The sequence below is a fragment of the Pocillopora damicornis genome, chromosome 8, assembly GCF_964200805.1.
Source record: "Pocillopora damicornis chromosome 8, jaPocDami1.2, whole genome shotgun sequence".
Classification (NCBI taxonomy): Eukaryota; Metazoa; Cnidaria; class Anthozoa; order Scleractinia; family Pocilloporidae; genus Pocillopora; species Pocillopora damicornis.
This window is the reverse complement of record NC_142677.1, coordinates 10,932,392-10,947,560: the sequence shown is the minus strand read 5'-3', so window position 1 is coordinate 10,947,560 and position 15,169 is coordinate 10,932,392. Positions and strand designations below refer to the sequence as shown.

The window sequence follows — 15,169 nt, the reverse complement described above, 5'->3', positions numbered from 1 at the left end:
GTCACCGGTTGGAAGCACGTGCACGGATATTCCCTAATTTGGGATGATTCCGATGTAAAGATGTCGTTTTCTCTTCGGAAATTGTCGGAAATCACGCAAAAGCGGGAAATATGGCTGTCGAAATGGGAGAAAAACACGATGAAGACGATAAAGTTGATATTTTGACAAGGATCACAGATTCTATCGACAACCATTTGAGAGGTTTTAGGGTGAGAAAAGAAAGGGTGTTTTAATAAGGTTATAACGTTCTTTCTTTTCCTGGATCACTTGACTTTATAGATGCACGATAAAACGATATTAAAAAGATCTAAGCTATGCAAAACTTATTTATCTCACTATTTTAGCAATTTTATGATAACTCCAGTGAAACAGACTAATGAAGTCCGTTCCCAGCGGTGTTGGTGCATCAATTAACCCATGGAAACATAAGAGCAACTTTACAAATGATCATCTTCAGTTAAATTGTTAACTTGATTAGTGTGGGTTGTGTTATTTATTGTCAGTAATTTACAATATTTAAATTACATTTAATGAAAACTAAAATATGGTTGTCATTAGAACCAGGTAGGAGACAAAATCCCCTTAACTGTCAGATTATTTGTGAATTGTGATCAAAGACAGAAAATAAGTACACTGGAGCCACATTTTCACGAAGTGCCAAGGAACGGCCACTGCCAAGTTGCCAAGCCTTTGATTTGGAGTGAGGCTGAAGGTGACCTTGTTGTGATTGAGACTAGTATCTAGTTAGCATGATAACAAAGTAATTTGCACTTGAAAAGCAACAAGGTTTGGAGTAACTGCAGAATACCCAGCCACTCATTTACATGTCATTGAATAAGAATAGCATCTATTGTGTTATGCCTCGATCTTCAAAGCCTCCTGACACATGTAAGTGAGGTGAACCAAAGTGGCTGCGTATTCTGCAGTTTAGCCCAAGGTTTGCATCATAACAAGGTAAACCTTAGCCTCCCTCCTGTTCAAAGGCTTTCCAACCAAGTACACAACTGTAAAATGGAGTATTAGGGAAACTGGTTTGTTATGATATACAAATAAACATAAACATATGTCATGGAATGCTTGAGTCATGTCTCAGGGAGTATCAAATTTCAAATTTTTTTGAGGGAAGATGTCTCCATATCCCACTCCTTCCCCCAAAGGAGGGAATGTTGCTTTGCAACATGCTATGCTTGAAATGCAGGCATAATTTAATTCAGCAGCTTATCAGTTCAGATCATACATCTACTACATTCTCGAATGACAACCCTGCCTCAGGGACTCTTAATCAGTTAATTAATGTAACACATGGAATTGCTCTAAGGTACTTTTCTATATTCTTCTGAAGTCACCCTTAAAGGAATGTTACAGAATGTTTTAAAAAACATGCAGGTGTCAGGAGTGTAGCCAGCTTTTTGGACTTGTTGTAGGCCTGTTCCATAAGAAAGTTCAATTTTAGTTTCAACATCTGCAAGAGTCATGTTCTAAAAGTCAAGCGGGCAAAAAAATTGTAAGTTTGAGGCTGGCTATGCCTTCAGTTGTAAATGCATTCAAAGAGGTCTAGTAACAATATACGTATATATATATGGATATGAACATATTAATTGTACACAAATAGTATTCTACATTTTGTGAAATTAACGTTCCTTGGTGATTTACTCTTTGTTTTCAAAATTGCAATTACCTGTTTAGGGAGGATCTCTGCAGTTGGCAGTTTTAGCCTGATCTAGCCTGTTCTCAATTTTTTTCCCTAGGAAAGTGACATTATTAGTATATAATAATCATAGATATGCTTTCCACAGAATGTTTCCTGGGTTCTGGCTGGAGCTGGAATTATACTGATTGCAAGGAGAACATATGTGGTAAGTGTTCTGATATAATTATTAGGCAGGGATCAGAAAATCTTTGTGAGAGCCAATGGATAATACTATTGTAGAAACTACACAGTGTTTATCAAAGAACTTAACCCTTCACACCCTAACATCAGAATGTATATTCTCCCAACTGTTCTCTATACATTTCCTTAGGTGCTGAGAAGGAGAATTTGTTTAACAATCAAGAGCTCCTTTGGTTGATGATCATTTTCTTTATTCTTGTGACCTGAATGTGTGATTCAGGGGTGATAATGTAAGGAGAAATTGAGTGCTGGTCTCTCTTAGGGGTCAAAAGGTTAACATAAATACCCCACACAGTAAAAGTTACAGAAAACCCTGATGTTTTTCCTTTCTTTCTTCAAATCCAAATAAAATGCCAACTTCAAATTACTTTTCGGTGGAGAAAGACTTTCATCATACAGGCGCCTAAAAAGCTCAAGTGTATTCTCTTGTGATGCAAGACCCAAAAATTCATGCACCATTAAGTGCTGGTGTCCTTGCTCTTTCCTAACCCTCAAACCCCGAAGAGTGATTAGAAACTATTTTCCCCCATCAGTATCCCCCCCTAAAACAAATGTCGAGATCATGAAAACATAGGAAATGATCAGCAGCTAAAGAAGCTTTTGATTGTTAAACAAATTCTCCTTGTCAGCACCTTAGGAAATGTATTGAGGACAGTATGAAGAAAATGTATACTGATGTTTGGGTGTAAAGGGTTGAGTGGTTGCCTTGCTCAGACAAGGGCTTGAACTATAACCAGACTGAATGAGACATTGTTGCTTAGTTTAGGCATTTTAAAGTTGTCTCTGACATCCCAAAAGAATTTGTTGCCAAGAACATCACCTTTCGTGGCCATGTATGCGAGGTTAGGCCAGACAACACTCTTGGTGTTTATCATATTCCTTTGCTCAGGAGACTCAAATATTCATCTGATACAGGTTGGTTCTCAATTTACTACAGGAATAAATTTTTTCCCCTATGAGTGAAGGTCATTTTTTGTCAGAGAAACATCCACATGATGCCCATCCTAGTTTGTCTCATCATTTCAGAAGATTTTTTTAGGAGTAAGACTGCCTCAGCTTGTAAGTTTCTAAAGAAACTGTGGTGCTGCATCAGTGTGAGAGTATAGCAGGGTAATTTGGTATTATCAACTGAGTTGATACCTTAAATTGGCCACTGTAAAGAGTTACAAAGCTGATGTTTTGAGCCTAGCCATTTTTCATTCACTCTAATGAAGAAACATCAGCTTTGTGACTCTTTCTAAATTTCAGGTTATAGGCTGGACTGTAATAAGTCTCATTCAAGTAAAGAAATGATCATTACAGATTGGCTGCGATCAAAGGAATTTTGGAAATAAAAGCAGAAAATAACCATGGACATGATTGTATTCCCAACATATGGCTAAGTTAGGAACACTACCCAATTAATATCCAGGAGGCACCAGTTCCAATCCCAACCTTCTAATTACAGATAGTCTAATTTTTGAATAATGGAGAGAATATCCAGATGTCTTTTCGACCCAAAAAGAACTTAGAGACTTAAAACATTTTATGTACTTTTTCATTAGAGGCCTCAAAACAATCCAGTCTTCTAGCCATCAGTCTTATAGGTGTGGAATTCAGGGAAGGTGGGCACCAATGGCTTTCAGGCCATCTGATGTCAGCTGATGTTAAAATTACTCCTTTCCAAGTAACCAAAAAGCATACATTGGACTGCATGGTGTACAAGAAAAAGGTAGATATGTTACCTGCTCCTAGTGTGGTCACAAAATTAGTTATTACACCATGGTGCATTTTATGTTAGTGTGCTAACTTATGCTGTTGTAGTTGTGTGACTTTAGTGTGACTACTTTCCTCCCAGGCAACTTGTATACAGGGTTTTTCATAACAAATAAATTGTTTTGCAGTTGTGTTAAGATGGCAACTGGTAATTACAGGTAGCCATAACCCTTGAGAAAGGCTCTTAATTATCTCTCAGTGGCTGTCATACCTGTTAAAGTTCTCTCTTAAAGATAACTTAGGATAGCTAAGATGAACCAACAAATTTTAATAGACAGGACAATCATTCATTTACTTGCAGCCATGATGGATCTGTCCACTCAATCCCATTGTTCTTTGTGGTACATCTAAACTCATGAATATTCACTATATAAACACGACAAAACATTACAATGTCTTGAAATGTCTTTTTTTAATTTTAAAGTAAGTTGAATTTCAGATAAACAAGCCAATAGTCAGAACATGTATGACCCTGAATATATGGAAATCCAATACATTTTCTGCAGTTTTATAGATGAATATGAAAGTGATCTTTGCAGTAATGAATAGTACTTAAGCAGTGGTGAAAATTAGGCCTGCTTAAGCAGAGTTCATTACTGGGAAGATTGTCTTTATATTCATTTCTTAAATGACAGTTCACATAAATGATTTTCACATTCACAGTCACTGATTTATCACTTCACAGGTTTATTACAAACCAAAATACTAACCAGCTCCTGGTTTGCTTGTTAGCTCAGTTGGTACAGCACTGCACTGGTATCGCAGAGGTTCTGGGTTCAAATCCCATACTGGCCTGAATTATTTATCAGGCCTTTTTTTCACAACTACTTAACCCTTTGGCCCCTAAGAGTGACTGGCATCTAATTTCTCCTTATTATATCATCCCTCATTCAAACATGAAAATCATGAGTGAGAATAGGAGATGATCACTAACTAAAGTAGCTCTTGATTGTGAAAAAAATTCTCCTTGTCAGCCTCTTTGGAAATGTATGGGCAACAGTATGGAGAATATGCATACTGATATCAGGCTGGTAAAGGGTTAAGTAGTGTTCATCATGGCGAAACTGCTTTCATATTCAGTCTGAACTTGTTTTGAAAAAAATAATAATTTGACAAGAAAGGAGCCTGAGAAGGGGAATTCCCTTGGTACAAATCAGGTTTTATTTAAACTATTTAATGATGAGAGTTTTTGCCGTCAAGGTGTCTAATTTGGTTTGCACATGAAGAAGCAAAGAAGCTGTTGCACTGTTTTTGTTCGCATTTAGGCTGGGTAGATAAGATGCTTTTTTCCTTATAGGTTCAAGCCATTTTACTTTCACAGGCATTTTAAAAATCTAAAGGCATAATTATGCAATGTCAGTTAATTGTGTTGATGCCTGTTTTCAGAACTGGTTTTCATCTATATGTGTAAACCAAGAATTGCTGCATCAAGGTGTAGCAGTCACATGTCATGTTCCCACACTTGTCAACAGTCCAGTTTATCAAAAACTTCAAAGACAACTCCTGAAGGCAGAAATATCTGCTGAAAAGAAAGGTGTTGGCATTTGGAAGAGGCCATCAAGAATAAAAGCCTTTTGGGAAAAAATTTCCTCTCCAATCTCCTGGATAAAGAGGGGACTCAGTGCTTTTCAATATGTTAGAAGTCTCTTTTCAAGGAAAGCAACAAACCATGAAGAGAAGTAATTTTTAAAAAGTAACTTAACAAAGTGAACTGGGATATTTTGATGGCACAAGAATCTTTGACCAAGATTTTTTTGTCACATCAACCTGGATGCTTGTGTTTGTCCTAAAAAATTGAGGCAGAGAACAAACTAACTCTTCTCCAGCATTGCACCGCTTCCCTAAAGAGAAGCTTTGCTCACAGTGGAGTTCAGTTTTGGAACAACCCACCCCCGAGTCAGTCTTAACATGATGTTAAGGCAAATTAACAATTGGTTCAGTGTGTGTTCATCGAGATATGAAGCACGCAGGAAGTTTGGAGAGCATGAAAGATGCGCAAGAGTTGCTCAAGGCATAGCCAAGAGTAACTCTAGCTTCTTGAGTGCTCTAAACTTCCTAAGTGCTTCATATCTCAATGACCCCACAGCTGATGCATGAACCAGTTGTTTTATAGCATTTTCAACCTGATGGAAAATTTTTTTCTCGAGGGAGATGTTTGCTGACGTCATGAGCGTGCACAATAGGAATATGAAGCATGCTCAAGCAATTGAATTTGATTAGACAAATTTATTAGCTATGTTATAAATTGAGTTGACAGTATGAGACAGTATGTTATTTAAATGCTGCCTCTAAGAAAAGAAGCATCTGTTGTTTTAATTTTTTTTCCTGTGGTGATTGTATTTAAGTGGGTAAGTGGTTGATCAATAAGAATTTGATGGGGTTCATAGAAATACCATGAATGAATAGTAAAAGTCATCTTATTTTATGTATTTTATACATGTTCTACCCATGTCACACTCATTGTGAGTGGCTCACTAAATGAACTTAGCTATCTCTATCCCACATTACCAAGAACTTGTAAACCCTTTGCCTCCCATGAGTGACTAAGACAGAATTTCTCCTTACAATATCAGTACAATGTAAATCAGAGAGGTGATGAGAATAAAGAAAAATAAAGGTTTGAGGATTTTCTGGTTGATCCAGAATCAAATCTCAGAACTAGCATGATGAGAATTTTATGGCAGACAGTAAGGAGTATTACTAATGAAATCTTGAGCTTTAGAGGAACTTATTTTTTCAAACCATCCCCTGTGATTCTAATGACCAAAAGAAAAACTAAGTAACCAACATTTAATGAGGATTCAGAGAGTCATTTTTGTTTATTTCAAATAAACTTCACACATATCATCTGTATTTCTTACTCACTTAAGTCTATAAATTAGTCATTAAAATTATCAATATCATCATTTTTCACCTCTTCAACAGGCTTCTATGATATTTCATTTAATGAGGTAAATACTGATTACTACTTAATAAACATGAAGTTTCAAACAGAAATTATTCCAAAAGAAAGGAGCTGGGGTGCAGACTTTAAAAAATATTTCAAAATAGGTTTGAACTTGTTGATTTTGTGACATTTGCAATTTATCAAAGTCGAAACAAACCTTTACCAGTAATCAAAAATATATGAAGGGAATTTACATCAAGTTGATAGTGCTCTCAATTTAAATAGTACTTACTAGTGTATTCTTTAACCTTTAACTCTCATGAGTGACAAAGCCAGAATTCTTATGATATCAATACAATATCAAGCAGTAATGAGCATAAAGAAAAATACCAATTGGGGGAATTATTACTTGAGCCAATACCAAATTCTCCAAACTAATATCATGAGAATTTTACAGCATACAGCAAGGAAAAGTACTAATGAGATCTGGGAATGAAATGGTTAAGAGGCATGGATTTACCAAAGAATTGTAAGAAACCATGTAACTACTAAGTGATAAGTTGATCTGTCAACTACCCCATGTATTGGGCTTCTTGTGGTGTATGTGGTCTTGAAAAAAATTTAAAAAAACTTACAATGGTACCATTTTTGAACCACTTCATCCTTTTGAAAATGTTCAGTCTGGGGACCCATTTCTCAAAAGTCCCAGTAACTTAATGGACCAGAAGCCTTATTTTATAATCAAGATTTGAAGAATAAATAAGCAGGTTCTGGTACCCTAACCAGTCCATTTTTTTTCTTTAGGTGATGGTTTCGAAGTATAATTTTCAAAACTTTTAAAACCCCTACCTTGAATGAAAACAGAAGAACTTTACAGGCCTGTTTAGTTACCAGGACCCTTTTTTTTTTTAATTACTAAATGGGTCTTAGGACTACATTTAATTTTGACCTATTGGCTTGTTAACTTAAGAAAGACATCTATATTGTACATGTTAGGCAGGTAAATTAAAGCTAAAAAATTTCCCCAATTTTATTATTCACTAGTTATTTCTGCAAGGATAACTTTTTTTCTTACAATTTCCTTAACCTAACCCGGCAGTTATATTGCTTTGTTACATTTATTATTTTGATGAAAATTGTGTGCTAAGGATCTGTTCTCACCAAACCTTATATACAAATTTGGACTCAAAAACAGAATTTTGTTTCCTTTTTTAAAGTGGCGTTGGCAGGTGGATCTTACCTTCCTTGATTCTAACATGTTACAACACAGAAGATAATTGAATGCCACAAGTCAACAAACAAGTTCAAATTTCACTGTTTTTTATGCAAAATATGACTGGCGGGATAAGAACTTTTTTGAATATAAAATTCAGTCCTACTCTCTGATTGCTTGTCATTATTCCATTGGCCTAAGGTATATTAAAAGCACTGTAAAGGGTCTTGGTAACAAATTCTGACAATCACTCACACCATCTAAATAGAGAAGCCTACCAGGGCCTCATTAAACAGCACCTCAAGACCCTGATCAAATAAGACACGCTGAATCAATTGCCAGGATTTCTCAGCATGTTCTACACTGAGCCTCTTGTTTAGACTTCCTCATGTTCTATGTCTTCTCTGTCCTTTTCCTTGACTTTTTTCTGATGACTTTTGGCTCTTTGGTATAAGAAGACTCCACATGTCACCATAATAGTTCCTATGGCACTAAGGGTTGTGACCTCATTACCAAACACTAAGACAGACAACCAGATCAACAAGGCTCTCTTTGCTGTGTTGGAGACACTAAAAAGAAACAGACAGTATTGTTATGAGAAATACATCTATCTCAAGTAACAGATCTGACTGAGGGCTAATGCTTGAAAAGTCAGCTTTAGAAACTCTCTATGGTGACCAATTTACACCATCAACTTATTTGATAAATCCAAAGTATCTCTTAAAGTGGGCTCGACTTTTAAAGCATAAGATTTTTTGTTGGTCACAAAAAAAAAAAAATGAAACAAAAAAAAAACAGCTAAATGATATGTGCTATTTCCATTTTTTGTGTGTGCGCCACGTGTGCCTTGTCCAGGCTTTACCATGCTCAGATAGGGTCATAGGATGTAATTCTCAATGATAGTGAAAATAGAATGATTTTCTCATCAAGAACAAAATTACTCACCTAAATGTAACAGGAGAAATCAAAGACATCAGTCCAAATGCTGTAAGACTTTGCATGTAGAACATAAATCCATTCAACAGCAACATAAAAATCAAATGTCTATCCTCTGTCAACTTCATTTTCCCAGGCCACTCCTACAAGACATGAAAGATCAAAACAAAATTAGTTCATGCATTCAACATAATCTGCACTTAGGATTTGCAAAAGAGATGTGAGTTTCATTTTCAATCCATTCCATTTCAGCTCTACAACATTTTCTACATAAGTTTCTTTGATGGAACAGATGAAAAAAATAAATTTTGAAAGAGGTACAATAATATTATGATTTGTAATCAATTTAGATATGGGAGACTAAAGAGTTGATCAATCTGAATTCCTTCAAAAAAGAACTCAACATAAAAATTACAAGATTGTAGATTCTCGTTCACAAGTAGAGCTACAATACTTGCAGGTGATCTGTAATTTTAACAGTTGCAGAAAAGAAGCCTGAAAAGCAAAATTCAGGGTTAAATGACATTCAAACCCATACTTTATCAATACTAACCATCAAAAGCCTGAATTTTCTCAGGCTTTTTATATGCAGTTGCTTACATTGCAGCTCACTTCCAAGGATAAATTGCTTGCAGGCCAAATAAATCTTAGTTGGAACTGTGCTTACATACTAGGCAATAAGAATGGTCAGCCTAGTGATATCCTTGTCCATGCTGTAATATTTGCAAGATGTTTGTTACCATAAAGGCTCAGATAAAGTGGTCAGCTCAAAATAGTTATCAGTGATGTGCAGATTTAAGGATCCTAGCCAAGCATAAAATTTGGCTTATGTACCATGTAATCTGCCATTTTTATTTAATTTGGCATCACCCCTGCTTTGTTGTTTGTTAGTTTGTTTTGCTTGCAGTAGCCTTCTAAATCTTCATGAATCCTTGCAGACATACATTGTATCTCAGTTACAACTGAAATTTATTATTGCCTAATTTTGATTCAGTATTTCTGAATCATTGATTTGCATAGATTATTGCTGGGAAAATTGTTGTTGTTCCTACAAATCCACAAAACAGGCATGGTTGACTAGGATCCTTTAATATAATACAAAAGAAAACTTGTAAATTATACCAGGAAAAACCAGAAAGGTAGTTGAACAGCAATTGCAGCAGCACTGGTATAAAACTGAAGTTCTGGTGGACTGAAAGAACAAATGAAACCTCATTAATAGAGTGAAAAATTAAACAAATGGACATGGTTGGACCTACAGTTTTAAGACCTTGTAGCTAAATATCTTTCTGACCTTTCCAGGCAAATTGTCACACCATGAGAATCACAACAAAGGTGTCCCAGGTAAAATTTTAGCAACACCCAGAGCTCAAAAACTGGAATGGTTTCCAAGAAGTGATGTTGTGGAAGCTTTTACATCACTGAAAGGGAGGCATCTGGACACTCTAATGCCACATACAGCACAGTGACCCATATGTCAATAACCCACTCCTTTGCACAAGACTAGAAAGCTCAGATTACCCTTAACTGTGCTCAAATTATCCATCAATTTTCTACAGAAATAAAAGCTATCACCTTGGAATGGGGGAGGAAGCTTGATGTTAATAATTTAAGACCAATCCGAGAAAAAAAAGGAAAGAATCCAGGAACAGCAGTAATCAAATGCAGTGGCAGATCAAGAAGGTCCAGACCCCCACGCCAAGAATTCTTGCAATAATAGGATTGCTTATTACTACTAAACTGAGTGATTTTCTTCATGCAATTGTGAGTGAAGGAGGGGGTGGGGAGGTAAACAACTCCTGAACACTTTCATTGATGGAAAGAATAAGTCATTTGACACTTTGGCTTACCTGTAGGGATGATCACTACTTAGAAGCTTCTTTGAAAACACATTCTGAAAACTATCGAGTAAATGAGAAAAACAATTATTTTAACTTATTAACTGGAAAAAATTACAAAATTTCAGAATTCTTAATATTCACCAAATAATATCTAAATTCACAATAATCATCATAATCTTTTTAAAAGGCTTCTTGAGCTGAAACCTTGTAAAAGTTAAATCACCTCCAGCTTGTGGCTATCACATATATGCTAAGTAATAAAACTTTTTTTTCTTCAAAAAAATTAACCCTTTAAGTCCCACTGGAGTGACCTAGACAGAATTTCTCCTTACACTATCAGAACAATATTAAGCAGACAAGTAGTGAGAATAAAGACAAATATCAATTAGGGGATTATTGGTTGATCCAATTCCAAATTCTCCTAACTAACATATGAATTGTATGGCAGACAGTAAGGAGAATAATTACTAATGATATCTTGGGAGTTAAGGGGTTAAACAGTTTAAAGTTAGATACATAAACAAGAAGTGGGAAGGAAGGAGCTGAGCACTACATCACAGTAAAAAAAAATGTTTGAGATCAAAATTTGTTACTGTCAAAAGTGTGCAATATTCACACAACAAAAAACACCCTAAAAAGGAATTACATCTCTTCACATAGTTTAAAAAAGTCTAGTTCATGCTACCACCAATCCATAACATTATTCAACTCTCCAACTCACCAATCCATGACATTATTTAGAAGAGCAGATATAAATCCAACCATGTTGAAGCTGAGCTCTGAAGCAGTACAAAGTGACAGACCAGCCATGATTGGAAGAAGAGACAGATTCACAAATACACTTGATTTGTCACCTATAAAAACAAACAATACAAAAAAATGAAAAAGAAGTTTCTTTTTATATCCAGATTTCTGGAGTTTTTTGGGTAAGTGAGACATCCATTCACATCCTTGAAGAAGTTTGTTACTTAAGGGAACATGGTTATTAATAAGGGTTTTTATTGGTCTTCTCGAAATATGCCATTTTCCAGTAAAAATTTGTCACCAAAAGTCAAGAGTATACAAGTTTAAAGACCTCTAAAAGGTCCCTTGCCAGCCTATATTACTGGGCCGGGTTGTTCAAAGCTGGGTTAAGATAACCCAGGGTTAGTGTGAAATCCGATTTCAGATCTAAAAGCTTTACAAGAAAACTCAGTCGAATTCTTTTTGTTTAGAGTATGACTACTTGATGCTTCAAAAAGGACACTGAAAATTTTCCCAAAAAGGCTTTTGAGTAAAGGAATAAAGAAACGCAGATTAAAATTTAACCCTGGGTTAGCGCTAATCGGCCTTCGAACAACTGGGCCCTGGAGTGAATCTGGAGGGTGCATGCATAATACTGTAAAATTCTAAAAATAAGCCCCGGAGCTTATATTTTTCAAAGGACCTTTTTGAGGGGCTTATTTTTGGAAGGGGCTTATATATTCAGAGGGGCTTATTATAGGAGGGAAATTTGCATTTCAAAATTGACTGGGCTTATAATTGGAGGGAAATTTGTGCCAAAATTGTTTGAATATGCAACTGGTAATATTAGGATTTTGGCTAGAAATTCATCACAAATTAATCACACTGAAAATGCCAAGTTCAAACACAATGGCAATAAACTTTATTAGAGCAGAAATACAGTAAAAATGGTAACATAGTTCAGGCTCAAAGTTCATGTTAACTATGAAAGCTCATATCATTTGAGGAGCAATCGAGGGAGTTTGGGTTCAGGGTGGTGGGATTGCACTTCCTTGCAAATACTTTGTCTATGGACCAAAGGAATTCAAAGCGTGAGTGAAGAGTGAACCTTGTAAAAGACAATAAACTTCAACACTTGTTGACCACATTGCTTCAGTGCATGGAATAATTCTTTTATGACTAAAAAAGACTTCCTGATAGTGGTGATTATGTTTAGTTTGCTTTGGTTTGTATTAATGAGGATAATTTCCAAGTACAAGCCCCCGGGGGCTTGTATTTGGAGGCTTGTTATAGGAGGTATCTTTTGTGTTTCAGATTTGGGAGGCTTCTATATGAAGGTGCTTATACATGGTGGGGCTTATTTTCGGAATTTTATGATATCTCTTTATGAAATTATTGACTGTCATCTTCAATTTTAATGTAAGGGAAGGCTGGAAAGGAGAGAAATATCCCTCAAGAAGGAAGATGATAAGCAAGAGGAAGTAAGGGAAGTCTTTTGGATCACAAATTTTATTTTTCATACTCACCTAACATAAGCCAAGCTATAATTGCTGTGAAAATTGGAGCTGAAGATTTTATGGTTTCAGAGAAAGAAACAGCTACATACTTCAAAGTAATGAGAGAACACACTATGGTAGCAAACCTATAAAAGGGGAAAAAAAGACAGACAGGCTTTATTACTTTTCATCTGATTCTAACTTGATCTGGAGTTAGGATTTGATCACAAGCAAAGCATTTAACCCTTCACTCCCAAGATCTCATAAGTAATTCTCCTCACTGTTAATTTGTATAATTTGGTATTGGATCAATGAATAATTGAAACAAAAGTGTTTACCCAGTCTCCATTTAGCCCCTGAGCAAAATAGTTAATTTTGGACTCTGCCTGTCTAATTTGCTTCAATATAATGAAGAAAAAACTGAGTTGTGAACATTTCTGATCAATTTTGTTTTTAAAAGAAAGTCTGAAAAAACTGAACAGGATAAACCATTTGCCCTAAATGACAAAACATTCCAAACAGAATGACAAATGCCACCCAGTATTCTGACCAGAATTTTGCATTTTCCAGATCACCTTTTGGAAACTCTGATAAAATGAATTTCATGCTAACGTGATTTCAGCCCATTTTGACTTATGATTTGTTATTTATCAATTATACCAGTAATAATTTAATTGGAACATAAAAGTAATGAATAATAATTTCACCTCATCCAACCTAAAATTGCCATGTTACGAAAAAAATGAAATTTAGGGCCATCTTGGTGATGGCCTGAAGTCCGATGGAACAAGCAGCAGGGTAGATACATCTTGACTGCTCCAAATAGTACAGAACACACCATTTGGGTCTCACCAAGTAGGCTGGCATCACCATCTAATGTTGACAAGATGTACTTGTTTGATATAATTGAACCAAAACTAAAAAGGTACCAAAGAGACATCATTACAGTTTGTCGCACAAATGTCTCCTTTAACTCAAATGTAAATGTTCTCTGTTGTCTTGGTGATGAAGGAGAGTGCGAAACACCATCATGAATTTTCTTTGTTTGTCCAATTATTGGAGCCATGCTGGAGCCAGCTTGGGTCAGATGAGAGACCATCTAACAGATTAAAGTTCTTTCCAATGAAAATGAACCAAAAGATCTAGATATCTGCATGATGCACTCAAACCCTCCACATGCAGCTTTGGTCTTCCAGAGTGCTTCCATCCAGAGCCAAGATTTTTCAACAGAAAGTCATAGCTGTAACAAAAGGCAAATATTACTCTATGCATGGTTGGGAGTTTACAGCCAATAGGAACTTGGGCAAAAAACATTTACTCTGTACATTGATTTAAAAAATGCCATTCTTAGAGTGCCCTAGTAGAGGGTAGCAAGAGGAGGTCCTAATCCCATTTTAAATTGAAATTTTAGAAAAATTCAAGAATCACATGTTCATGTACTTTACACAGTATTTCACCCATCAAGAATTTAAAGAGGAAAACTTCAAATCTCACCTTACCTTGCCTTTCTGTAAAATTTACAGGTCACATATTAATTTTGGGCGTAATCACACGTCCCGTTTAAACCATTTGCCACCCTCTGGTGATAACCTCTAACAGCTAAGAAAATATTTCACCATCATTTTTAAAAATTTACCCAAAGGGCTTGTTCATGGAAAAATTTAGAGATGATGCTAGGCAAATGTTTTGATTACAAGAGAAAACGGTACATAGACCTCCCTACATTATTCATGAAAGGTGATATTTACGGAGACTACGAGACTACACATTTGAAAGGGGCAGGAACAATCACCACTTCCCTAATTGCCGAAAAAAAGATCAAACTCCAGGATTTTTCGCTGGGCATTGATTGCAACAGAATGAACATTTTTCTTCAGCTCAAAATGTTTACAGAAATTGAAAAACTTGTGAAGTGGTTGTCCCAGCAATGAGAATCTCATTTTTCTACGTTTATGAATTATTAAGTTAACGTACAAAGAGCTGGCGATCAAAGGGAGTAAGAAATTGCTTGACGATGGAGCTTTTCAAATTTTTAAACGATTTTTACAAGTTGCAGTTATGAAATCCGCCGTTAGCACGAAACCCGATATATATTTTGTGTTATGGTCTTTAGATGTTCGCTGGAACAATGAATAACTCGCCCGCACGCAGCTGCCAGTATCCTAATAAAGTCAACACAGCCGCGAGAATATTGCAGACGCTGTGTGAGGAACAGTAGATTGTCGTTATGTAGTCATAAAATGTTCCCTTACCGATATCTCTAAAGTGATCTTCGCTCTTTTGGTCAGCAAAATATAACAATATAGCATTGAGTTTGATCACGAGTGCACCCGCGAAATCTCACCTAACCACTTTTTCTCCGATTAGTCAGCAGAATCTCTCCAAGCCAATACTACTTCAAATACCGGAAATGAACTGTAACTGTCC

At 35.9% G+C, this 15,169-nt stretch overlaps 2 protein-coding genes across 2 annotated transcripts; one reads left to right on the top strand and one right to left on the bottom strand.

Annotated features, from left to right (window-relative positions):
• Positions 1-45: 45 nt before the first annotated feature.
• On the top strand, positions 46-6,643 carry LOC113672240 (mitochondrial inner membrane subdomain organizer 1). Its single transcript, XM_027188529.2, has 5 exons — positions 46-209; positions 1,797-1,856; positions 2,653-2,806; positions 3,436-3,602; positions 5,033-6,643. Exons 1-5 carry the CDS (start codon positions 111-113, stop codon positions 5,327-5,329), a joined length of 777 nt encoding a protein of 258 aa, XP_027044330.2. The 5' UTR covers positions 46-110; the 3' UTR covers positions 5,330-6,643.
• LOC113672237 (solute carrier family 35 member E2A) lies at positions 6,436-15,136 on the bottom strand. The gene is made up of 8 exons (XM_027188526.2): positions 14,995-15,136; positions 13,450-13,982; positions 12,773-12,888; positions 11,245-11,377; positions 10,533-10,583; positions 9,805-9,874; positions 8,692-8,825; positions 6,436-8,315 (listed from the first exon to the last, which is right to left on the bottom strand). The coding sequence occupies exons 2-8, from the start codon at positions 13,839-13,841 to the stop codon at positions 8,123-8,125; spliced, it is 1,089 nt and encodes a 362-aa protein (XP_027044327.2). The 5' UTR covers positions 13,842-13,982; positions 14,995-15,136; the 3' UTR covers positions 6,436-8,122.
• Positions 15,137-15,169: the final 33 nt, after the last annotated feature.